The sequence below is a fragment of the Balaenoptera musculus genome, chromosome 17 (genome assembly GCF_009873245.2).
Source record: "Balaenoptera musculus isolate JJ_BM4_2016_0621 chromosome 17, mBalMus1.pri.v3, whole genome shotgun sequence".
In the NCBI taxonomy this organism is placed as follows: Eukaryota; Metazoa; Chordata; class Mammalia; order Artiodactyla; family Balaenopteridae; genus Balaenoptera; species Balaenoptera musculus.
This window is the reverse complement of record NC_045801.1, coordinates 46,071,548-46,094,629: the sequence shown is the minus strand read 5'-3', so window position 1 is coordinate 46,094,629 and position 23,082 is coordinate 46,071,548. Positions and strand designations below refer to the sequence as shown.

The following is a 23,082-nucleotide window of genomic DNA, read 5'->3' as shown; positions in this document are numbered from 1 at the left end:
TGGACCATTCTTGAATTCCTGTACCATATCTTCCTTGGTCAAGACATTATTCTTCTGATAGTAATGTATTATATCTGCTAACAGTTCATCTGGCTCTTTTGAAGTTATTTTCATTATTGTAATGTGTTTCTGTTGTTTACATGTAAATTTTAAGCAATGTAACTCTTCATTATATTTTAGAAATCATTTGAAATAAGGATTGAATCAAACTTAACCCAGAAGTTGAATTTAGATATGGAAGTTCTAGCAGTTCTACCAAGTCAGGAATATGACAGCTAACATTTATTAAGTGTTTAATTTGTGCCAATTACCTTTTAACTGCTTTATATTTATTAACCAATTTAAATACTATGGCATTCCTATGAAACAGAAATTATTATTATTCCCGTATTGGGACTGAGGAACTGAGACACATAGATGAAAAGTACTCAGGGTCACATAGATGGTAAATGGTGGAGTTAGGATTTCAACTCAAGCGTTCTGGCTCCAGAGCCTACATTCTTTAAAATTATGCAGTATTCCCCCAGCATGACCTGGGGGAAACACAAATCCCAAGAATTATCTGTTTAAAGACAAAATCTGATAATCATTGCTAATATTTGGTTGACTACTTAAACAGTGTAGAATCTATAAGAGAAAATACCATAACTACATATCATCTATTAATATAACAATACAGATTGGGGAATAACTGTATTTAACTATTTAAAAACTTAAATATTACATAAATAATAATACTTTTTTTCATCTTTTCAGCAATCTTGACACAGAAGAACTATGTGGTAAGTTTATTTAAAGCCAATCAAACCCATTACTTGCTTTAGAATAAAAAAGAACACTGTCTTACATATTTCTACAAACCCTGAAATTAATGTCATAGATTAGGAGTTCTGGAATAACGTAAAAGATAGTTGAGATCTCAAGGAATTTATCTTTATCCATGAGTTTTGCTCAAGCATATATTTCACTGAAGAAAGAGTTGGCCCTTATTAATTTGTTCATAGCATGAGAATTGTAATTAGTACAATAAGTTTCACAAGAATATATTCCACCAACTTGAATATATTTTTAAATTGTTGTTTAATACAACTTCATTATTGACTTCAAATATATTGTGCAGAGCCTTTGATTATTTTATTGCAAAGCTGATCCCTTGGTATGTAAAAACAACTTTGTGCCATACCTTGCCTAAACCATTCTGGAATGTCACTTGCAAAACAAGTGATTCAGTGGGGAGAGATGTCTTAACAAATTCCTGATTTAGTGGCCTCTTCATTTATTTTCTTCGTTTTTGTGGGTGGAAACAAAAGTAATAGGCTAGAAATATGAAAAGGCAAATACTTTTGAGATTTATTCTTCGTTCTCAAAAATTTGTCTTCTCTAATAATAGAACAAGATTAAGGACCTACTCTATATTTATTTAAAAAGCTTTGACTATGATTTTCCTGCATAATTTTAGTTAGGGAACTAGTTAAGGGGTTTTAATTCAACAGAATTGCTCTATATTTTTAAACCCAGTGATTGTACTCCTAATTGTGTATTATAATACTCCCCCTCTGTTCAAGAATATGCATTTTAATTTCCAGAGTGAAGTTTCATTTTTCATTATTTTGTGAATATAAAGTAAACATATTCTAATCAAAATGGATTCTAATTAAAACCAAAATTTTCAGTGTTAGCAAATGAAATATGTAGACTCACACCCAGCAAAGATACTCCCTTTTATGTGGGAGGGGCAGTGTTTGACATGGAAAATGGATTTCTTGTGCTCTTTAGTAGAAGCCAATTAACGGGTCCAAGTATCTAAAACTTTCATTCTGTTGCTTTTATTTAGTTTGTCAGTTTACTAAATTATAGACCTAGTATTCAAAATACTTTAATAAATCCTTTATTAAAATAAAGTATAGATATTTCTTATTTTATTTATGAAAGTAATATTTAACTATTTTTTAAAATTTAGCAACACAGAATTATATAGGTGTATAAGAGAAAATGTCAAAGGCTCTCACTCACTTCTCTTTCCCCTGATACTGATCTCCACTGCTAATTTCTTGGAATGTATCCTTCCAAACATTTTTACACATGTAATGACATTGATATATATGTGTATGTTTCTTTCCAACAATGTGTAAACTATATGATCAATACAAGTGCACACTGTTCTATATCATTTTATTAAAAAGGCTGCATAGTGCCCCATTTACCTTAAATTTCTAACCAAATCCTTTTCAGTTGTTTTGGATTTTCAGGTTGTTTCCAAATTTCCACTGGGACAAGCAGCACTGAAGTAAATATCCTTGTTTGTATTCTCTTTGCACTCTTATACAAGTAGTTCTGTAAGATAGATTCCCAAAAGTGTAGTTACTTAGTCAAAGATTCTTCCAGTGTGCATGCCCAGCAGCAGTATATAGGCAAGTCAAGATTACTCACTTTCCTAAATAGCAGCTTTAGGCCATAACTTATTCCTACCAGTCAATACATAACTTGACTTTAATTAGGTAATTGTGTATGAAATTTAACATTGAGTCTTTGGTTTCCTATTTGTGCCATCTTTAGCTATTATCTAATATCTATTGAGAGCAAAATTATTACTTTCCTAATCTTATGCAGCTTATAACTGTTTTTGTACTCTTACTCAATTTTTTATTAGCGTATAATTGCTTTACAATGTTGTGTTAGTTTCTGCTGTACAAAGAAGTGAATCAGCTATATATACACATATATCCTCTCCCTCTTGGACCTCCCTCTCACCCCGGCATCCCACTCATCTAGGTCATCACAGAGCACCGAGCTGAGCTTCCTGTGCTATGCAGCAGGCTTCCACTAGCTATCTATTTTACATATGGTAGTGTATATATGTCAGTCCTAATCTCCCAATTCATCCCACCCTCCCCTTCCCCCTCTGTGTCCACATGTCCATTCTCTATGTCTGCAACTGTATTCCTGACATGGAAATAGGTTCTTCTGTACCATTTTTCTAGATACCACATATATGCATTTATATACGATATATGTTTTTCTCTTCCTGACTTACTTCACTCTGTATGACAGACTCTAAGTCCACCCACATCTCTACAAATGACCCGATTTCATTCCTTTTTATGGCTGAGTAATATTCCATTGTATATGTGTACCACATCTTCTTTATCCATTCATCCGATGATGGACACTTAGGTTGCTTCCATGTCCTGGCCATTGTAAATATTGCTGCAATGAACATTGAGGTACATGTGTCTTTTGAATTATGGTTTTCTCAGGGTATATGCTCATACTGGGTCATATGCTAGTTCTATTTTTAGTTTTTAAAAGGAACTTCCATACTGTTCTCCACAGTGGCTGTATCGGTTTACATTCCCACTAACAGTGCAAGAGGGTTCCCTTTTCTCCACACCATCTCCAGCATTTATTGTTTGTAGATTTATTGATGATGGCCATTCTGACCTGTGTGAGGTGATAACTCATTGTAGTTTTGATTTGCATTTCTCTAAACATCAGTCATGTTAGCATCTTTTCATGCGCCTTTTGGCCATCTGTATGTCTTCTTTGGAGAAATGTCTATTTAGGTCTTCTGCCCATTTTTGGATTGGGTTGTTTGTTTTTTAGATATTGAGCTGCATGAGCTCTTTGTATATTTTAGAGATTAATCCTTTGTCCGTTGCTTCGTTTGCAAATATTCTTTTCCCATTCTGAGGGTTGTCTTTTTGTCTTGTTTATAGTTTCCTTTGCGTGCAAAAGTTTTCAATTTTAATTAGGGCTCATTTGTTTATTTTTGTTTTTACTTTCATTACTCTAGGAGGTGGGTCATAAAACATCTTGCTGTGGTTTATCTCAGAGAGTGTTTTTCCTGTGTTTTCCTCTAAGCATTTTATAGTGTCCAGTCCTACATTTAGCACTTTAATCCATTATGTGTTTCTTGTGTATGGTGTTAAGTAATGTTCTAATTTCATTCTTTTACATGTAGCTGTCCAGTTTTCCCAGCACCACTTATTGAAGAGGCTGTCTTTTCTCCATTGTATATTCTTGCCTCCTTTGTCAAAGATAAGGTGACCACATGTGCATGGGTTTATCTCTGGGCTTTCTATCCTGTTCCATTAATCTATGTTTCTGTTTTTGTGCCAGTACCATACTGTCTTGATTGCTGTAGGTTTGTAGTATAGTCTGAAGTGAGGAAGTCTGATTCCTCCAGATACATTTTTCTTTCTCAAGATTGCTTTGGCTATTCGAGGTCTTTTGTGTTTCCATACAAGTTGTAAAATTTTTTGTTCTAATTCTGTGAAGAATGCCATTCGTAATTTGATAGGGATTGCAGTGAATCTGTAGATTGCTTTGGGTGGTATAGTCATTTTCACATTATTGATTCTTCCAATCCAAGAACATGGCATATTTCTCCATCTGTTTGTGTCATCTTTGATTTCTTGCACCAGTGTTTTATACTTTTCTGCATACAGGTCTTTTGCCTCCTTAGGTAGGTTTATTCCTAGCTGTTTTTTTCTTTTTGTTGCAGTAGTAAATGGGATTGTTTCCTTAATTTCTCCTTCTGATCTTTTGTTGTTAGTGTATAGGAATGTAAGAGATTTCTGCACATTAATTTCATATCCTGCAACTTTACCAAATTCATTGATTAGTTCTCATAGTTTTCTTTGGCATCTTTAGGATTTTCTATGTATAGTATCACGTCACCTGCAAACAGTGACAGTTTTACTTCTTCTTTTCCGATTTGTATTCCTTTTATTTCTTTTTCTTCTCTGATTTGCATGACTAGGACTTCTAAAAATATGTTGAATAAGAGTGGTGAGAGTGGTCATCCTTGTCTTGTTCCTGATCTTAGAGGAAGTGATTTCAGTTTTTCAGCATTGAGAATGATGTTTGCTGTGGGTTTTTCTTATATGGCCTTTACTGTGTTGAGGTATGTCCCCTCTATGCCCAGTTTCTGAAGAGTTTTTATCATAAATGGGTGTTGAATTTTGTCAAAAGCCTTTTCTGCATCTATTGACATGATCGTATGGTTTTCATTCTTTAATTTGTTAATATGGTATATCATATTGTTTGATTTGCGTATATTGAATAATCCTTGCATTCCTGAGATAAATCCCACTTGATCATGGTGTATGATCATTTTAACGTGTTGTTGGATTCTGTTTGCTAGTATTTTGTTCAGGATTGTTGTGTCTATGTTCATCAGTAATATTGATCTGTAATTTTCTTTTTTGTGATATCTTTGTCTGGTTTTGGTATCAGGGTGTTGGTGGCCTTGTGGAATGAGTTCAGAAGTGCTCCTCCCTCTGCAATATTTTGGAAGAGTTTGAGAAGAAAAGGTGTTAGCTCTTCTCTAAATGCTTGGTAAAATTTGCCTGTGAAGACATCTGATCCTGGACTCTTGTTTGTTGGAAGATTTTTAATTACAGTTTCAATTTCATTACTTGTGATTGACCTGTTTATATTTTGTCATTCTTCCTTGTTCACGTTTGGAAAGTTGTACCTTTCCAAGAATTTGTCCATTTCTTCCATGTTGTCCATTTTATTGGCATATAGTTGCTTGTAGTAGTCTCTTATGATCTTTTGTATTTCTGCTGTGTCCATTGTAATTTCTCCTTTTTCATTTCTAATTTTATTGATTTGAGTCCTCTCCCTTTTTTTCTTGATGAGTTTGGCTAAAGGTTTATCAATTTTTTTTTAATCTTCTCAAAGAACCAACTTTTAGTCTTAGTGATCGTTGCTATTGTTTTCTTTGTCTCTATTTCATTTATTTCTTCTCTGATCTTTATGATTTCTTTCCTTCTACTACCATTGGGTTTTGTTTGTTCTTCTTTCTCTAGTGGCTTTAGCTGTAAGATTAGACTGTTTATTTGAGATTTTTCTTGTTTCTTAAGATGAGGTTGAATTTCTATAAACTTCCCTCTTAGAACTTCTTTTGCTGCATCTGATAGGTTTTCAGTCATTGTCTTTTCATTGTCATTTGTTTCTATGTATTTTTTTTTGTTTCCTCTTTGATTTCTTCAGTGATCTCTTGGTTATTTAGCAGCCCACTGTTTAGCCTCCTTGTGTTTGTGATTTTTACAGGTTTTTCCTGTAATTGATTTCTAACCTCATAGTGTTGTGGTCAGAAAAGATGCTTGATATGATTTCAATTTTCTTAAGTTTTCTGAAGCTTGATTTGCGACCCAAGATGTGATCTATCCTGGAGAATGTTCTGTGTGCACTGAGGTGAAAATGTCTTCTGCTGCTTTTTTGTGGAACGTCTATAAATATCAATTAAATCTATCTGGTCTATTGTGTCATTTAAAACTGTGTTTCCTTATTTATTTTCTGTCTGAATGATCTGTCTTTTGGTGTAAGTGGGGTGTTAAAGTCCCCCACTACTACTGTGTTACTGTTAATTTCCTCTTTTATGGCTGTTAGCATTTGCATTATGTATTTAGGTGATGCTATGTTGGGTGCATATTCATAATTGTTATATCTTCTTCTTGGATTGATCCCTTGATCATTATGTAGTGTCCTCATTTGTCTCTTGTAAAATTCTTTATTTTAAAGTCTATTGTCTCTGATATGAGAATTGCTACTCCAGCTCTCTTTTGATTTGCATAGAATATCTTTTTCTGTCCCCTCACTTTCAGTCTGTATGTGTCCCTAGGTCTAAAGTGGGTCTCTTGTAGACAGCATATATATGAGTCTTGTTTTTGTGTCCATTCAGCCAGCCTGGGTCTTTTGGTTGGAGCATTTAATCCATTTACATTCAAGGTAACTATTGATATGTATGTTTCTCTTACCATTTTATTAATTTCTTTGGGTTTGTTTTTGTGGGTCTTTTTCTTCTCTTGTTTCCTGCTTAGAGAATTTCCTTTAGCATTTGTTGTAAAGCTGGTATGGTGGTGCTGAATTCTCTTATTTTGTCTGTCTGTGAAGTTTTTGATTGCTCTGTCGAATGTCAGTAAGATCCTTGCTGGGTAGAGTAATCTTGGTTACAGGTTTTTCCCTTTTAACACTGTAAATATATCCTGCCACTCCTTCTGGCTGCTGAAAAATCTGCTGATAACCTTATGGGGATTCCCTTGTATGTTATTTTTTGCTTTTCTTTGCTGCTTTTAATATTTTTTCTTTGAATTTAATTTTTGTTAGTTTGATTAATATGTGTCTTGGTGTGTTTCACCAAGGGTTTATACTGTTTGAGACTCTCTGCACTTACTTGACTTGGGTGGCTATTTCCTTTCCCATGTTATGGTAGTTTTTGACTATAATCTTTTCAAATATTTTCTCATACCCTTTCCCTTTCTCTTCTTCTGGGACCCCTGTAATTCGAATGTTTGTGCATTTAATATTGTCCCAGAAGTCACTGAGACTGTCTTCAATTCTTTTCATTCTTTTTTCTTAATCTATTCCTCAGCAGTTATTTCTACCATTCTATCTTTCAGCTAACTTATTTGTTCTTTTTCCCCAGTTATTCTGCTATTGATTCCTTCTAGTGTATTTTTCATTTCAGTTATTGTTTTGTTCATCCCTATTTGTTTGTTCTTTATTTCTTCTAGTTCTTTGTGAAACATTTCTTGTAATTTTTTGATCCATGTCTCCATTGTATTTCTGAGATTTTGGATCACCTTTACTCTCATTACTGTGAATTCTTTTTCAGGTAGGTTGCCTATTTTCTTTTCATTTATTTGGCCTTGTATGTTTTTACCTTGCTCATTCGTCTGTAACATATATTTTTGTTGTCTCATTTTTTTGATGAGTGGGGCTGTGTTTCTTCTTACTGGTTGTTTGGCCTGAGGCCTTCCTCACTGGAGTTTGCAGGCAGTTGACTTAGAGCCAGATCTTGGTGCTGAGATGAGGACCTCCAGGAGACCTCCCTCCAATTAATATCCCCTGGGGTCTGAGGTTCTCTGTTAGTCCAGCAGCTTGGACTCAGCGCTCCCACCAAAGGAGCTCAGGCACTACCCTTGGCTTACTTATCATTGAATTCCTTAACTGAGAGTTGCCACTTTATTTTCACCTTGCAGAGTTATTGTCAGAAGACACATAGAATGTAGTTTCAGACTCTCTTGAGTGGTTGTTTTAAAATCTTGAATATCTTCTGTTCATAAACCAGTGCAGTTGCACTTCTCTCTCAACCAAAAAGTTCTCTCTACTCTTACTCATTTTTATTGAACTATTTTGCAAATCTTCAACTTGGTACCTGAGTATTTTAAGATACTTATGGATGGGTGATGAATAATTGCAATGAAAGTTCATGTAGCTAGAGTGCTTGATCTGAAAGCATATAGAAAGCTTTATGAGCAAGTTTGAATATATTCAGTAGTCTAAGTTTTCATCTAGTTAGTTTTTGCCAATTACCAATTACTTTAAAAGTTAGCTAAATTCTGTAAATAAGATTGATAAAACTGAGGAAACTCCCATAAAAATTGTATAAGCCTTATATGCAAGGTTTCTTTAAGTTGCTGTGCCCAAATTCCCCCTAGTCAGACTGTATAGGAGCACCACCTTACATTGCCAGATCCTGGGCAGTGCTGAGGGACTTGTGCCAGCTGAGTCTGGGTACTAGAAAATGAAGTCTCTACTCCAGACTTTTAGAGCTGTGACTACTTGGCACATTTATAAAATCACCTAAAAGAGTTGTAAAACAGTTTGAGTGACACTGATCTGTATCCCCTCAAAATAACTCATTCTTAGATCACCAACTGATGCCTTTATTCACAACATGGGTGTTCTAACTCTCTCTTTTTGTCTTTGTCATCTCAGTTATTTTCTTTCCTATCTAATACAATTCTTGGGAAGTTACAGCAAGGTACACACTGTGGGCCTCATCTAAACTCATGAAAATGCTTTGTGAGATCAGTTCCCAGTGTGATCTTTGTGGCAGCTAGTTCTCTGGTTCTGACTTGGAATTCTTGGGTCAGATCCCAAAACTCAACAACTTGGAGGACTGAGATGCAGAATAGAAGAAAACTCTGTAATCTGGTGATGTGACACAACCAGTTAAGTACAGTAGTGAAGGAGGAAGGGAGAAACTAACCTTTGGTTAGCATTTCTTTTTTTTTTTTTTTTTTGGCCACGCAGCTTGTGAGATTTTAGTTCTCTGACCAGGGATTGAACCCATGTCCTCAACAGTGAAAGCGCAGAGTCCTAACCACTGGACCACCAGGGAATTCCCTTGTCAACATTTTAATAGAGAAGATGTTGCATTGAACATCCATGAGGAGAAAATTTCCTTTCTTACAGATAATTTATTAAATGCATCTGTTTATAACTCTTGCTCTAGTTTTTAATTATACTCAATATCCAGACTCTTACTTTTCAGAACCTCTTCACTTAAACTGAGGAGAATTGGTTCTCAAATATTTCCATATGTGCTATACAGTTCTGTTTTGCTCCTGCCCATGAAACCCTATTGGTTTGCAAATTGGCCCTTGTACACAGAGGGCACAGGGAAACCAAAGAAAGAGGCAAACCACTCCACATTGGTAGGAGGCAGGTTTAGTAGACAAGGGAACTTACCCTTCCATACAAGGTTTACATACAAGGCTTGTCTTGGGCAGCTAGAAAACGAGTAGATCTCTGCACCCTTCCACCAGAATCTTAAGTTTATATAGAGGTCTTAACTGGATTCAGTCACATACAACGTCCAGATTGCTCTCTCAAGGTAGTGTCCTTGAAAATGTCTCCCACTGTGGGAATGTTGGGGAAAGCATACATTCCAAGGACAAGAAAGTGGATGAGGAGCCTCCAATTGCCTAGGTATAACTTGCAGTTCAACCAGTGGTCATGTCCTCTACATGACCTTCTCCAAACCCATATACAGGTTTCAATAAAAGTAGGTCTTTTCTCCTGGAGGTTATCCCAGTTACAAAGGACAAGAGTTTGAAAGAGTAAATATTTGTTCTAAATTTTTCTCTCTCTAATGCTAAACACATTTGCCCAGCTCACATTGGTAAAATGATTCAAATAAGGAACATGAGTCATAGTAACAGGAATAAAACATTAATTAGTTCAAGCTTAGCCACTTCCAAAGCCATCCCTGACCTTCCCTCCCTGCTTGCCATATCTTGGGGTATACAGATGTACTGCTGAAATTTCAGGCTCCTACCCACTACCACCTCAAAGCTTTGATATAACCTATGGTCCTTTTTCTGTGACTAAATTACTCCTGGCAATTGATTCTACTCTTGTCTCTCCTGATGGTGTATCACTAGTATTCCCCAAACCTTCCATAGTGTGTTCAGATAACACTTTTAATAGAAAAATTTGAGGATGTCATTCTCCTTTTCAAAGTTGCTCCATGGCTCCCCATTTCACATAGTGGCTCTCAAATCTAATATGCCATATAATCTCCTAGTGAGCCTGTAAAAAAAAAAAAGAAAGAAAGAAAAATGATGAGGCCTGGGCCTCAACTGAAAGATTCTGATTTAATAGATGAGAACTATCAATAATATTCATTTCTAACAAGTACATCAAGGCAGTGCTTCTCAAACTTCAATGTGCCTATAACTCACCTGGGGGTTTATTAAAATGCAGATTCTGACTCAGTAGGTCTGAGGTGGCATTCTAACAAGTTCCCAGATGCTGCTGATGCTGCTGGTCTACAGGCCAAATTTTGAGCAGTGAGGTTCTAGGGAATTCTCTGGAGGATCTGATGAAGATGGTCAAAAACACTGACCTAGACTTCAGGATAAAATTTAGAGTACCTAGCAAGGAATATTTCCAAACATTCAGCTTCCTCCTCATAACTGATTTGTAGCAACCTGCTTCCTTGCTGTCTCTTCTCCTTAAATATCTCCCAATCCTGTCCCTTATATCCTACCAATGCTGAACAACATATACTCCTACAAACATGAGAAGATATCATCTGCTTCCATGCCTTTGTTTACCCTCCTTCTGATTATCCAGCAGATTACTATTTATCTGTTAATTCAGGCCTTGTTGATGTCTCCTCTGTGAAGCTCTCTCTGACTTACTCCACGTGAACTTGGGCATTCTTTGCTCTGTATTTAGATTGCACACTATACCTGGCTCTTGAACCATTGTCTTGAACAATGATCATGTGTATGACAGTTGCTTGTTGGAGTGTTTATTTCCCCTACCTGATTGTAGGCTTCTTAAAATAGAGGCTCTGTATTTTTATCATTGTATTCCAAGTTCCTAGTATAGCACTTGACACATAGAAGGCACTAAGTGTGTGTGTTAAGTCATAGAATGAGTAAATGAACCCTTGTCATGAAGAAGTGGAGAGGGAATTATCTCCTTTTATCTATGTTAAATGTCTCTGACTTTTTCACCTAACTTCCCTCTTTGAGTTCATTGGACCCCTACTTGCCCTGGCACATGTCCTGCAATGTGTAACTTTAAAACAGTTTGAATGATACTGCACTGTACCACCTCAAAATAAACATTACAATTAGACTCACAACTTAAGCTCCTGTTCAGAGCTTGGGTGTTGTAATTCTCTCTTCTCAGTTACTTCCTTTGTGATTGGGGAGTGATTTTTTTTTTTTTTTCCCCAGCTACTTTGAATAGGTGAGAAGGACAAATGAAGAAAGGAGGGAAGGAAGGAAGGAAGGAAAGAAGGAAGGAAGGAAGGAAGGAAGGCAGGCTACATAGTCACCTCCGAATCCTCTAATCATTGTCTTCTCATGTGCTTTATCAGTACATGCCTGCATAGATTTGATTTCAAACTGGAAAGGCAACTTATGTTCTTTCCAGGGATCTTTACTGATTGAGCCAAATGTCTTCTATATGAATTGAAATATTTATTTTATTTATGTTTTAATTGAAGTATAGTTGATTTACAATATTGTGTTAGTTTTAGGTGTACAGCATAGAGATTCAGTATTTTTGCAGATTATATTCCGTTATGGGTTATTAGAAGATAATGGGTATAATTCCTTGTGCTATATGTCTTTGTTGCTTATCTATTTTATATATAGCAGTTTGTATCTGTTAATCCCATAACCTTAGTTTGTCCCTCCCTGCTTCTCTCTCCCCTTTGGTAACCTCAAGTTTGGTTTCTATGTCTGTGAGTCTGTTTCTGTTTTGTATATAGATTCATTTGCATTATTTTATAGATTCTTAAATAAGTGATATCATATAGTATTTTTCTTTCTCTAACTGACTTATTTCACTAAACATAATATTCTCTAGGTCCATCCACATTGCTGCAAATGTCAGTATTTCATTCTTTTTTATGGCTGAGTAATGTAGTACTGTATATATATGTGTATATGTATATATATAAATATATATATATATATGTATATATATATATACATATACACATATATATATATACACACACATCTTCTTAAGCCAGTTGTCTGTTAATGGGCATTTGGGTTGCTTCCATGAATGAGTTATTGGAGACAGTGCTACCATGAATATTGGGATGCATGCATCTCTTTGAATTAGTGTTTTTGTTTTTTCGGGATGTATATCCAAGAGTGGAATTACTGGAGCACATGGTATTCTATTTTTAGTTTTTTAAGGAACCTCCATACTGTTTTCCATAGTGGCTACACCAATTTACATTCCCACCTGCAATGCATGATGGTTCTCTTTTCTCCACATCCTCTCTAACATTTGTTATTTGAAGACTTATTGATGATAACCATTCTGACAAGTGTGAGGTGATACCTCATTGGGGTTTTGATTTGCATTTCTCTAATAATTAGTGATGTTGAGCATCTTTTTAAATGTTTTTTAACCATCTGTGTGTCTTCTTTGGAGAAATGTCTGTTTGGATATTCTGCGCATTTTTTGATTGGATTGTTTGTTTTTTTGACATTGAACTTCATGAGCTGTTTGTATATTTTGGATATGAACCCCTTGTCAGTTGCATCATTTGAAAATATTTTCTCCCATTCCATAAGTTGTCTTTATGTTTTGTTGCTGGTTTTCCTTGCTATGAAAAAGCTTTTAAGTTTAATTAAGTCCCATTTGTCTATTTTTGCTTTTATTTCTTTTGACTTAGGAAACTGAACCAGGAAAATATTGCTATGATTTATGTCAAAGAATGTTTCGCCTATGCTCTCTTCTAGGAATTTTATGGTTTCATGTCTTACATTTAGGTCTTTAAACCATTTTGAGTTTATTTTTCTATGTAGTGTCAAGAAATATACTAATTTCATTGTTTTACACGTAGTTGTCTAGTTTTCCCAGGACCACTTATTGAAGAGACTGTTTTTCCTTCATTATATATTCCTGCCTCCTTTGTCATAGATTAATTGACCTCATGTGAGTTTATTTCTGTGCTCTCTATTCTGTTACATTGATCTATGTCTCTGTTTCTGTACCAATACCACACCATTTTGATTACTATAGCTTTGTAGTATAGTCTGAAGTCTGGGATGGTTATACCTTTAGCTTTGTTCTTTTTTCTCAGGATTGCTTTGTCTTTGGGTGTTTTGTGATTCCATATAAATTTTAGGGTTATTTGTTGCAGTTCTGTGAAAAATGTCCTGGTTATTTTGATAGGAATTGCATTAAATCTGTAGATTGATTTGGGTAGTATGGCCATTTTAACAATATTAATTCTTCTAATCTAAGAGCATGGGATATCTTTCCATTTCTTTGAATTATCTTCAATTTCCTTCATCAACTTTTTATAGTTTTCAGAGTATAGGTATTTCACCTCCTTGGTTGAGTTTATTCCTAGTGGGTTTTTTTGATGTGATTATAAATGGAATTATTTTTTACTTTATCTTTCTGTTAGTTCACTATTAGTGTATAGAAACGAATAGATTTCTGTATATTAATTTTTTATCCTGCTACCTTGCTGAATTCATTTATTAGTTCTAATAGTTTTTGTGTGGAGACTTTACGGTTCTTTAGATAGGGTACAATGTCATCTACAAATAGTGACAGTTTTACCTCTTTCCTTCCATCTGAATTCCTTTTATTTCTTTTTCCTGTCTGATTGCTGTAGCTAGGACTTCCAACACTATGTTAAATAGAAGCAGTGCAAGTGGGCATCTTTGTCTTTTTCCTAAATTTAGTGGGAAGGCTTTCAAGCTTTCACCATTGAGTATTATGTTAGCTGTGGGTTTCTCATAAATGGCCTTTATTATGTTGAGACATGTTCCCTCTGTACCTACTTTGATGAGGTACATGAATCATCATGAATGATGTTGAATTTTGTTAGATGCTTTTTCTGTGTCTATTGAGATGATCATGTGGTTTTTGTTTTTCCTTTTGTTAATGTGGTCTATCACATTGATTGATTTATCATTATATAATGCCCTTCTTTGTCTTTTGTTATAGCCTTTGTTTTAAAGTCTATTTTGTCTGATATAAGTATTGCTATCCCCACTTTCTTGTCATTATCATATCTTTTCCCATCCTCTCACTTCAAGTCTGTGTGTGTCTTTCTCCCTGAAGTGAGTCTCTTGTTGGCAGCATAATGGAGGGTCTTGTTTTTTTATTCAATCAACCACCCTGTGTCTTTTGACTGGATCATTTAGTCCATTGACATTTAAAGTAATTGTTTATAGGTATGTACTTACTGCCATTTTATTCCTTTTTTCCAGTTGTTTTTGCAGCTCTTCTTTGTTCATTTCTTCTTTTTGAGTTTCTCATTGTGGTTTAATGACTTTCTTTTGTCGTATTCTTGAGGTCCTTTCTTTTTGGTTTTTGTGTACCTATTGTAGGTTACCATGAGTTCCCCATAATTATACCTACTTGCTTTAAACTGATAATCGTTTGGTTCAAACACATTCTAAATACATTTTGTTCGTTTTTCAATATACCTACTAGCTTATCTAAGTGATCTTCAATCCTTACTACACATTTGCCTTTCCAATTGGAATTTTCCCTTTCCTATAGATTCTTCCTTCTTTTCCATTTAGAGAAGACTCTTCAAAATTTCTTTTATGGTATATTTAATATTGCTGAATTTTTTTAGTTTTTGCTTGTCTGAGAAATTATTTATTTCTCCTTCTATTCTAAATGATGATCTTGCTAGGTAGAGTATCCTAGGTTGCAGGTTTTTCCCTTTCAGGACTTTGAATGTCATTGTCTTCTGACCTGCAAATTTTCTACAGAGAAATCAGCTTATAGCCTTATCGGGGTTCCCTTGTAACTGACTCTTTGTTTTTCTCTTGCTGCCTTTAGAATTCTCCTGTAACTTTTACCATTTTAATTATATGTCTTGGTGTGATCTTTGTGTTCATCTTGTTTGGGATCCTCTGTGCTTCCTGTACCTAGATATCTGTTCCTTCTTTAAGTTTGGGAAGTTTTCAGCCATAATTTCTTCAGATACATTTTTGATCCTTTTTCTCTCTCTTCTCCTTCTGGAACCCCTATTATGTGTATAGTGGCACATTTTATATTACTTCATAGGTCTCATATATTGCTTTTGTTTTTTCTTTTTCATTTGTCTTTCTGTCTGCTCTTCTGATTGGATGATTTCCATTATTTCATCTTCCAGATCACTTATGTATTCTTCTGTGTCATTTAGTTGGCTATTCATTACTTCTAGAGTGTTTTTTTATCTCAGAAATTGAATTGTGTATTTTCGATTGGGTCTTCTTTATAGTTTACAGTTCCTTGTTAAAATGGTCTGAGTTTACTCTTTTTTTTTTAAATTTAATTTAATTTATTTATTTATAAACAGCAGGTTCTTATTAGTTATCTATTTTATACATAACAGTGTATATATGTCAATCAAAATCTCCCAATTTATCCCCCCCCCCCACTTTACCCCTGGTAACCATAAGTTTGTTTTCTACATCTGTTACTCTATTTTTGTTTTGTAAATAAATTCATGTGTACCATATTTTAGCTTCCACATATAAGTGATATCACACATTTGTATTTCTCCCCTGGAGTTTTTTTTTTTTTTTCTTTTTTTTTTTACTCTTAATCAATACTCTTTCTTTATTCAATTAACATTTTTATTACCAATTTTTTAACTCAGTGTATGGTAGACTGATTATCTCTGTTTCATTATTTATTTTTTTCAGGGTTTTCTCTTGCCCTTTCAATTGGAACTAGTTCCTCTGCCTTTTCATTATACTTAACTTTCTCTGTCTTGTGCATTTAGGAGAACCAGTAAACTATTGAGGTTTTGAAGGAGTGTTTTTATGTGGGAGCATCCCTGTGTAGACTCTTTGTGTCCACTGTCTTTTGTGTAAGGGCTGATTTTGATATGGGTGCCAGCCACATCTTTCCTCAGGGTGTGCTGGCTGCTCTCCCCTTTAGAGAGGGTGTGTTTGGTGTTGGAGTATATAAAGCCTGTGCAGAGTCTGAGGCAGGACTTCCTCTCTGCTCCATGGCTGTCTCTGCCCTGTCAGGGGTGGGTTTGCTCCCAAGTTGCTGGAGTAGAAGCCTTGAGGTTCAGGCTGGAGCTGGCTCTCTTCCCTTTAAGTGTGTGTTTTTCCTTATCCCTGTACTGAGGCCTTTGCCTCAAAGAAGTGGAGTGCTGAAGTAAGTGGGACTCATGTGCTTATAATGGTCTGGTATGTTGCCTGTGTGTGCATCTGCAGCTCCCCTCATCAACGTGTTAAAGTCACATCTTTTCCCCTGCTGTGGTTATCTCAGATCTAGTGCAAGTTTGTGGTTAGGATTGCATGTGACAGGAGAATTCACTAGGCTAGGACTGGGGGTAGGGGCATTGTGGTTAGAGGAATTGAAGTGGCTGAGCTGCTGGTAGAGGTCTGGATTGCTTCTGGGGCACTGTTTGGGTAAGTGGCAATGCTGGCTGCTGCCGTCCCACCTGGACCACACCTCAGGCCCCCAGGCAATCTCTGTGTTGCTAGATCAGGTCTTTACTCAGGACCTGGCTGCCCTAGGAGCCAGGTCCTATACCAAGCTCAGAGCCTGTACCAAGGCTGTGGCATGGAGTGAGTGGGCTGGGATATTCACCTAACTCAGATTGGGGAGTATGGTGAGGCATCAGCTGCTAGGGCAGACTTCTCTCTGACCTGTCTATTGGCAAGCCAGCACACACACCCTCTTTGTGAGTGGAGTCTAGGCTTCTCCAGCCTTTCTATCTGTCCCAATGGTTCTCCCAGCAGCCAAAGGAAGATAAGATGTGCTTATCTCCTCCACATCAGACCCAGGACGGGGACACCCAGTCTGTGGCTTGATCCCCTCACTCCCCAGGGCCAGAGTCTGCCTATGTAGTCTTTCTTTTCCTCTTAAATCCTTCCCAGGGGCACAGGTCACAACCAGATGATATTTTTCCCATCCTACCCAGTTACATGGGACTCTTTCTTGAATCCTTGGTTGTATAAGAGTTCTTCTGCCAGTTTCCAATTAGTTTTTTATGAGAATTTTTCCACATGTAGGTGTATTTTTGATGTGTTTATGGGGAGGGGTGAGCTCCATGTCCTCTTATTCTGCCATATTGATCCTCCTCCTTGAAATATCTATTTTGAAAGATGGCTTTCCTTCTTTTTAAAAATAACCATGCCTTTTAGCAACAAATTCTTTTTTGTTTTCACTTTATATATTTCTGCTTGTTTTCATTTAAAATCCCCATTACAATCTTCCTTGAGTCTTTGTATATATTAAAATTAAAATGTGTTAACAACATCACCTTTTCACATTTTTCTTTACACTTGTGCTTGTTTCCATTGAGTATGGACTCTACTATGATAATTATTATTTTTCCAACTTAGGAACACTCTATAGACACATTAACTGCTTACTGGTTTATAAAGAGTTTTGTTCACAGGGACTTCATTTATTATGAATAATTGAATGGATAAGGTCAGACATCTTTATCAACACTATCAGAAAGTCAACATCATAACCAAGAATTAAAATGTTATTTTAGAGTAGGTATCTGCTTTCTTGTTTATCTTCCAACTAATCCCTTCCTAAAAGATCCTTTATATGAGATATGTACCACAGTGTTTTTTAAGGAATGCATAATCAGGAATGTATTTGCCTTTCTCAAAAACCTGTCATTTGTTTTTAATCCATGTGTACACAGACTATATTTTGACAATCATAATCTAGAATGTATTGCTTGCTTGTTTGTTTGTTTTTTCTTTTTTCTCAGGAGAAGTCTGAACATTTACTAATAAGTCAGGCAACAGTACTTCTCATTTGTTATTAATATCAATGTTAACAAATAATTCCACCTGCAGTATTAAATAAATTAATTAAGAAAATTTCCCTCAAACATGCTGAAATTTATTCCAGAGATATTCAGTGACTTATATGTGATTATACTAATAATTCTATTTAATTACATAGATACTTAGGGCACACTGAAGAGAGACAATAATAAACTATAGTTCATTCAAAGATGAGTTTACAGAATGGTGAGGGCTATTGATGTTCTAGTAACTGGAAGTTCTACATCTTTTCAATATATGAATTTCTGGTAGCCTAGATCTCTGGTATTTCAGAAAAATATTGATTTCTATAAGCAAATATAAGGTTTTGTATTTATGTCTATTATATTTCAACTTACTACCTTGGGATCAATATATATTCCATATCTTTAATTTTAATTGTAACATCCAATGTAATATTTATTCTAACCAACTGAAAAATGTGTTAACCATGCCTTTTCCTCTGTCTAAATTATTTAAAAATAATTAGATAATGACAGGAATAATTACATGGAAGGTGCCATAGGAGACTGCCCTTGTGTTTAAATTCTTATCTTTGAAGAGAGCATACCTTTCTAAAATGTCTCCCAGAAGAAGCAATAACATTTCACTTAATTTTTTAAAAATTACTGTCCTAGAGAAGTTTATAATGATATGCTGTTGGGAACAGCTTTTTTTTTTTTTTTTGTCTAACATCTTTACTGGAGTATAATTTCTTTACAATGGTGTGTTATTTTCTGCTTTATAACAAAGTGAATCAGCTTTACATATACATATAACCCCATATCTCCTCCCTCTTGCATCTTCCTCCCATCCTCACTATCCCACCCCTCTAGGTGGTCACAAAGCACTGTGCTGATCTCCCTGTGCTATGCGGCTGTTTCCCACTAGCTATCTATTTTACATTTGGTAGTGTATATATGTCAATGCTACTCTCTCACTTCATCCCAGCTTACCCTTCCCCCTCCCCGTGTCCTCAAGTCCATTCTCTAAGTCTGCGTCTTTATTACTGTCCTTCCCCTAGGTTTTTCAGAAATTTTTTTGTTTGTTTTTTAAGATCCCATATATAGGTGTTAGCATACAGTATTTGTTTTTCTCTTGCTGACTTACTTCACTCTGTATGACAGACTCTAGGTCCACCTACCTCTCTCCAAATAACTCAGTTTCGTTTCTTTTTATGGCTGAGTAATATTCCATTGTATGTATGTGCCACATCTTCTTTATCCATTCATCTGTGAATGGACACTTAGGTTGCTTCTATACCCTGGCTATTGTTAATAGTGCTGCAATGAACATTGTGGTACATGACTCTTTTTCAATTATGGTTTTCTCAGGGTATATACCCAGTAGTGGGATTGCTGGGTCGTATGGTAGTTCTATGTTTAGTTTTTGAAAGAACCTCCATACTGTTCTCCATAGTGGCTGTATCAAATTACATTCCCACCAACAGTGCAAGAGGGTTCCCTCTTCTCCACACCCTCTCCATCATTTATTGTTTGTAGATTTTTTGATGATGGCCATTCCGACTGGTGTGAGGTGATACCTCATTGAAGTTTTGATTGGCAGTTCTCTAATGATTAGTGATGGTGAGCATCCTTTCATCTGTTTGTTGACCAGCTGTATGTCTTCTCTGGAGAAATATCTGTTTAGGTCTTCTGACAATTTTTGGATTGGGTTTTTTTGTTTTTTGATATTGAGCTGCATGAGCTGCTTGTAAATTTTGGAGGTTAATCCTTTGCCAGTTGCTTCATTTGTAAATATTTTTCCCATTCTGAGTGTTGTCTTTTCATCTTGTTTATGGTTTCCTTTGCTGTGCAAAAACTTCTAAGTTTCATTAGGTCCCATTTGTTTATTTTTCTTTTTATTTCCGTTTCTCTAGGAGGTATGTCAGAAAGGATCTTTCTGTGATGTATGTCACAACAAGAGTGTTCTGCCTATGTTTTTCTCTAAGAGTTTTATAGTGTCTGGCCTTATGTTTAGGTCTTTAATCCATTTTGAGTTTATTTTTGTGTATGGTGTTAGGGAGTGTTCTAATTTCATTCTTTTACATGTAGCTGTCAGGTGTTCCAGCACCACTTATTGAAGAGGTTATCTCTTCTCCATTGTATATTCTTGCCTCCTTTATCAAATATAAGGTGACCATATGTGCATGGGTTAATCTCTGGGCTTTCTACCCTGTTCCATTGATCTATATTTCTGTTTTTGTGCCAGTACCAAACTGTCTTGATTACTGTAGCCTTGTAGTATAATCTGAGGTCTGAGGCTTGATTCCTCCAGCTCCTTTCTCAAGATTGCTTTGGCTATTCGGGGTCTTTTGTGTTTTCAAACAAATTGTGAAATTTTTTGTTCTAGTTCTGTGAAAAATGCCTGTGGTAGTCTGATAGGGATTGCACTGAATCTGTAGATTGCTTTGAGTAGTATAGTCATTTTCACAATGTTGATTCTTCCAATCCAAGAACATGGTATATCTCTCCATCTGTTTGTATCATCTTTAATTTCTTTCATCAGTGTCTTATACTTTTCTGCATACAGGTCTTTTGTCTCCTTCAGTAGGTTTATTCCTAGGAATATTATTCTTTCTGTTGCAATGGTAAATGGGAGTGTTTCCTTAATTTATCTTTCAGATTTTTCATCTTTAGTGTATAAGAATGCAAGAGATTTCTGTGCATTAATTTTGTATCCTCCTACTTTACCAAGTTCATTGATTAGCTCTAGTAGTTTTCTGGTAGCATCTTTAGGATTCTCTATGTACATTATCATGTCATCTGCAAACAGTGACACCTTTACTTATTCTTTTCCAGTTTGGATTCCTTTTATTTCTTTTTCTTCTCTGATTGCTGTGGCTAAAACATCCAAAACTATGTTGAATAATAGTGGTGAGTCTGGACAACCTTCTTTTTTTCTGATCTTAGAGGAAACGGTTTCAGTTTCTCACCATTGAGAACAATGTTGGCAGTGGGTTCGCCATATCTGATCTTTATTATGTTGCCATAAGTTCCATCTATGAGTACTTTCTGGAGGGTTTATAATCATAAATAGGTGTTGAATATTGTCAAAAGCTTTCTCTGCATCTATTGAGATGCTCATATGCCTTTTCTACTTCAATTTGTTAATATGGTGTATCACATTGTTTAATTTTCGTATACTGAAGAATCCTTGCATTCCTGGGATAAACCCCACTTGATCATGGTGTATGATCCTTTTAATGTGCTGTTGGATTCTATTTGCTAGTATTTTGTTGATGCTTTTTGAATCTATGTTCATCAGTGATATTGGAACGTAGTTTTCTTTCTTTGTGACATCTTTGTCTGGCTTTGGTATCAGGGTGGTGGTGGCCTTGTAGAATGAGTTTCAGGGTGTTCCTCCCTCTGCTATATTTTGGAAGAGTTTGACAAGGATAGATGTTACTTCTCTAAATGTTTGATAGAATTCGTCTGTGAAGCCATCTGGTCCTGGGCTTTTGTTTCTTGCAAGATTTTGAATCACAGTCTCAATTTCAGTGCTTGTGATTGGTCTATTTATATTTTCTATTTCTTCCTGGTTCAGTTTTGGAAGGTTGTGCTTTTCTAAGAATTTGTCTATTTCTTCCAGTTTGTCCATTTTATTGCCATATAGTTGCTTGTAATAATCTCTCATGATCCTTTGTATTTCTGCAGTGTCAGTTGTTACTTCTCCTTTCTAATTTCTAATTTTTTTGATTTGAGTCTTCTCCCTTTTTTTCTTGATGTGTCTGGCTAATGGTTGATCAATTTTGTTTATCTTCTCAAAGAACCAGCTTTTAGTTTTATTGATCTTTGCTGTTATTTCCTTCATTTCTTTTTCACTTATTTCTGATCTGATCATAATGATTTCTTTCCTTCTGCTAACTTTAGGGTAATTTTGTTCTTTTTCTCTAATTGCTATAGGTGTAAGGTTATGTTGTTTATCTGAGATGTTTCTTGTTTCTTGCGGCAGGATTGTATAGCTATAAACTTCCCTCTTAGAACTGCTTTTGCTTCATCCCATAGGTTTTGAGTCATCGTGTTTTCATTGTCATTTGTTTCTAGTTATTTTTTGATTTCCTCTTTGATTTCTTCAGTGATCTCTTGGTTATTTAGTGGTGTATTTTTTATCCTCCATGTGTTTGTATTTTTTACAGGTTATTTTCTGTAATTGACATCTAGTCTCATAGTGTTGTGGTCGGAAAAGATACTTGATATGATTTTAAATTTCTTAAAATTATCAAGGCTTGATTTGTGACCCAAGATATGATCTATCCTGGAGAATATTCCATGAGCACTTGAGAAGAATGTGTACTCTTTTGTTTTGGATGGAATGTCTTATAAATATCAATTAAGTCCATCTTGTTTAATGTATCATTTAAAGCTTGTGTTTCCTTATTTATTTTCAGTTTGGATCTGTCCATTGGTGAAAGTGGGGTGTTAAAGTCCCCTACTATGATTGTGTTACTGTCAATTTCCCCTTTTATGGCTGTTAGCATTTGCCTTATTTATTAGGTGCTCCTATGTTGGATGCATAAATATTTACAATTGTTATATCTTCTTCTTGGATTGATCCCTTGATCATTATGTATTGTCCTTCTTTGTCTCTTGTAATAGTCTTTATTTTAAAGTCTATTTTGACTGATATGACAATTACTATTCCAGCTTTGTTTTGATTTCCATTTGCATGGAATATATTTTTTCCATCCCCTCACTTTCAGTCTGTATGTTTCCCTAGATCTGAAATGGGTCTCTTGTAGACAACATACATACGGGTCTTTTTTTGTATCCATTCATCCAGTCTATGTCTTTCAGTTGGAGCATTTAATCCATTTAAATTTAAGGTAGTTATCGATATGTATGTTCCTATTACCATTTTCTTAATCGCTTTGGATTTGTTATTGTTGGTCTTTTCTTTCTCTTGTGTTTCCTTCCTAGAGAAGTTCCTTTAGAATTTGTTGTAAAGCTGGTTTTGTGGTGCTGAATTCTCTTAGCTTTTGCTTGTCTGTAAAGGTTTTAATTTCTCTGTCGAATCTGAATGAGATCCTTGCTGGGTA

The 23,082-nt window shown here is 35.4% G+C and overlaps 1 protein-coding gene across 1 annotated transcript in view; it reads left to right on the top strand.

The window, feature by feature from the left end:
* NECAB1 (N-terminal EF-hand calcium binding protein 1) overlaps positions 1-23,082 on the top strand; it is a 206,651-nt gene that overhangs the window by 55,598 nt on the left and 127,971 nt on the right. The window contains exon 3 of the mRNA XM_036830071.1: positions 757-782. Within this exon, the coding sequence (XP_036685966.1) occupies positions 757-782 (26 nt within the window). The remainder of the gene's footprint in view (positions 1-756; positions 783-23,082) is intronic.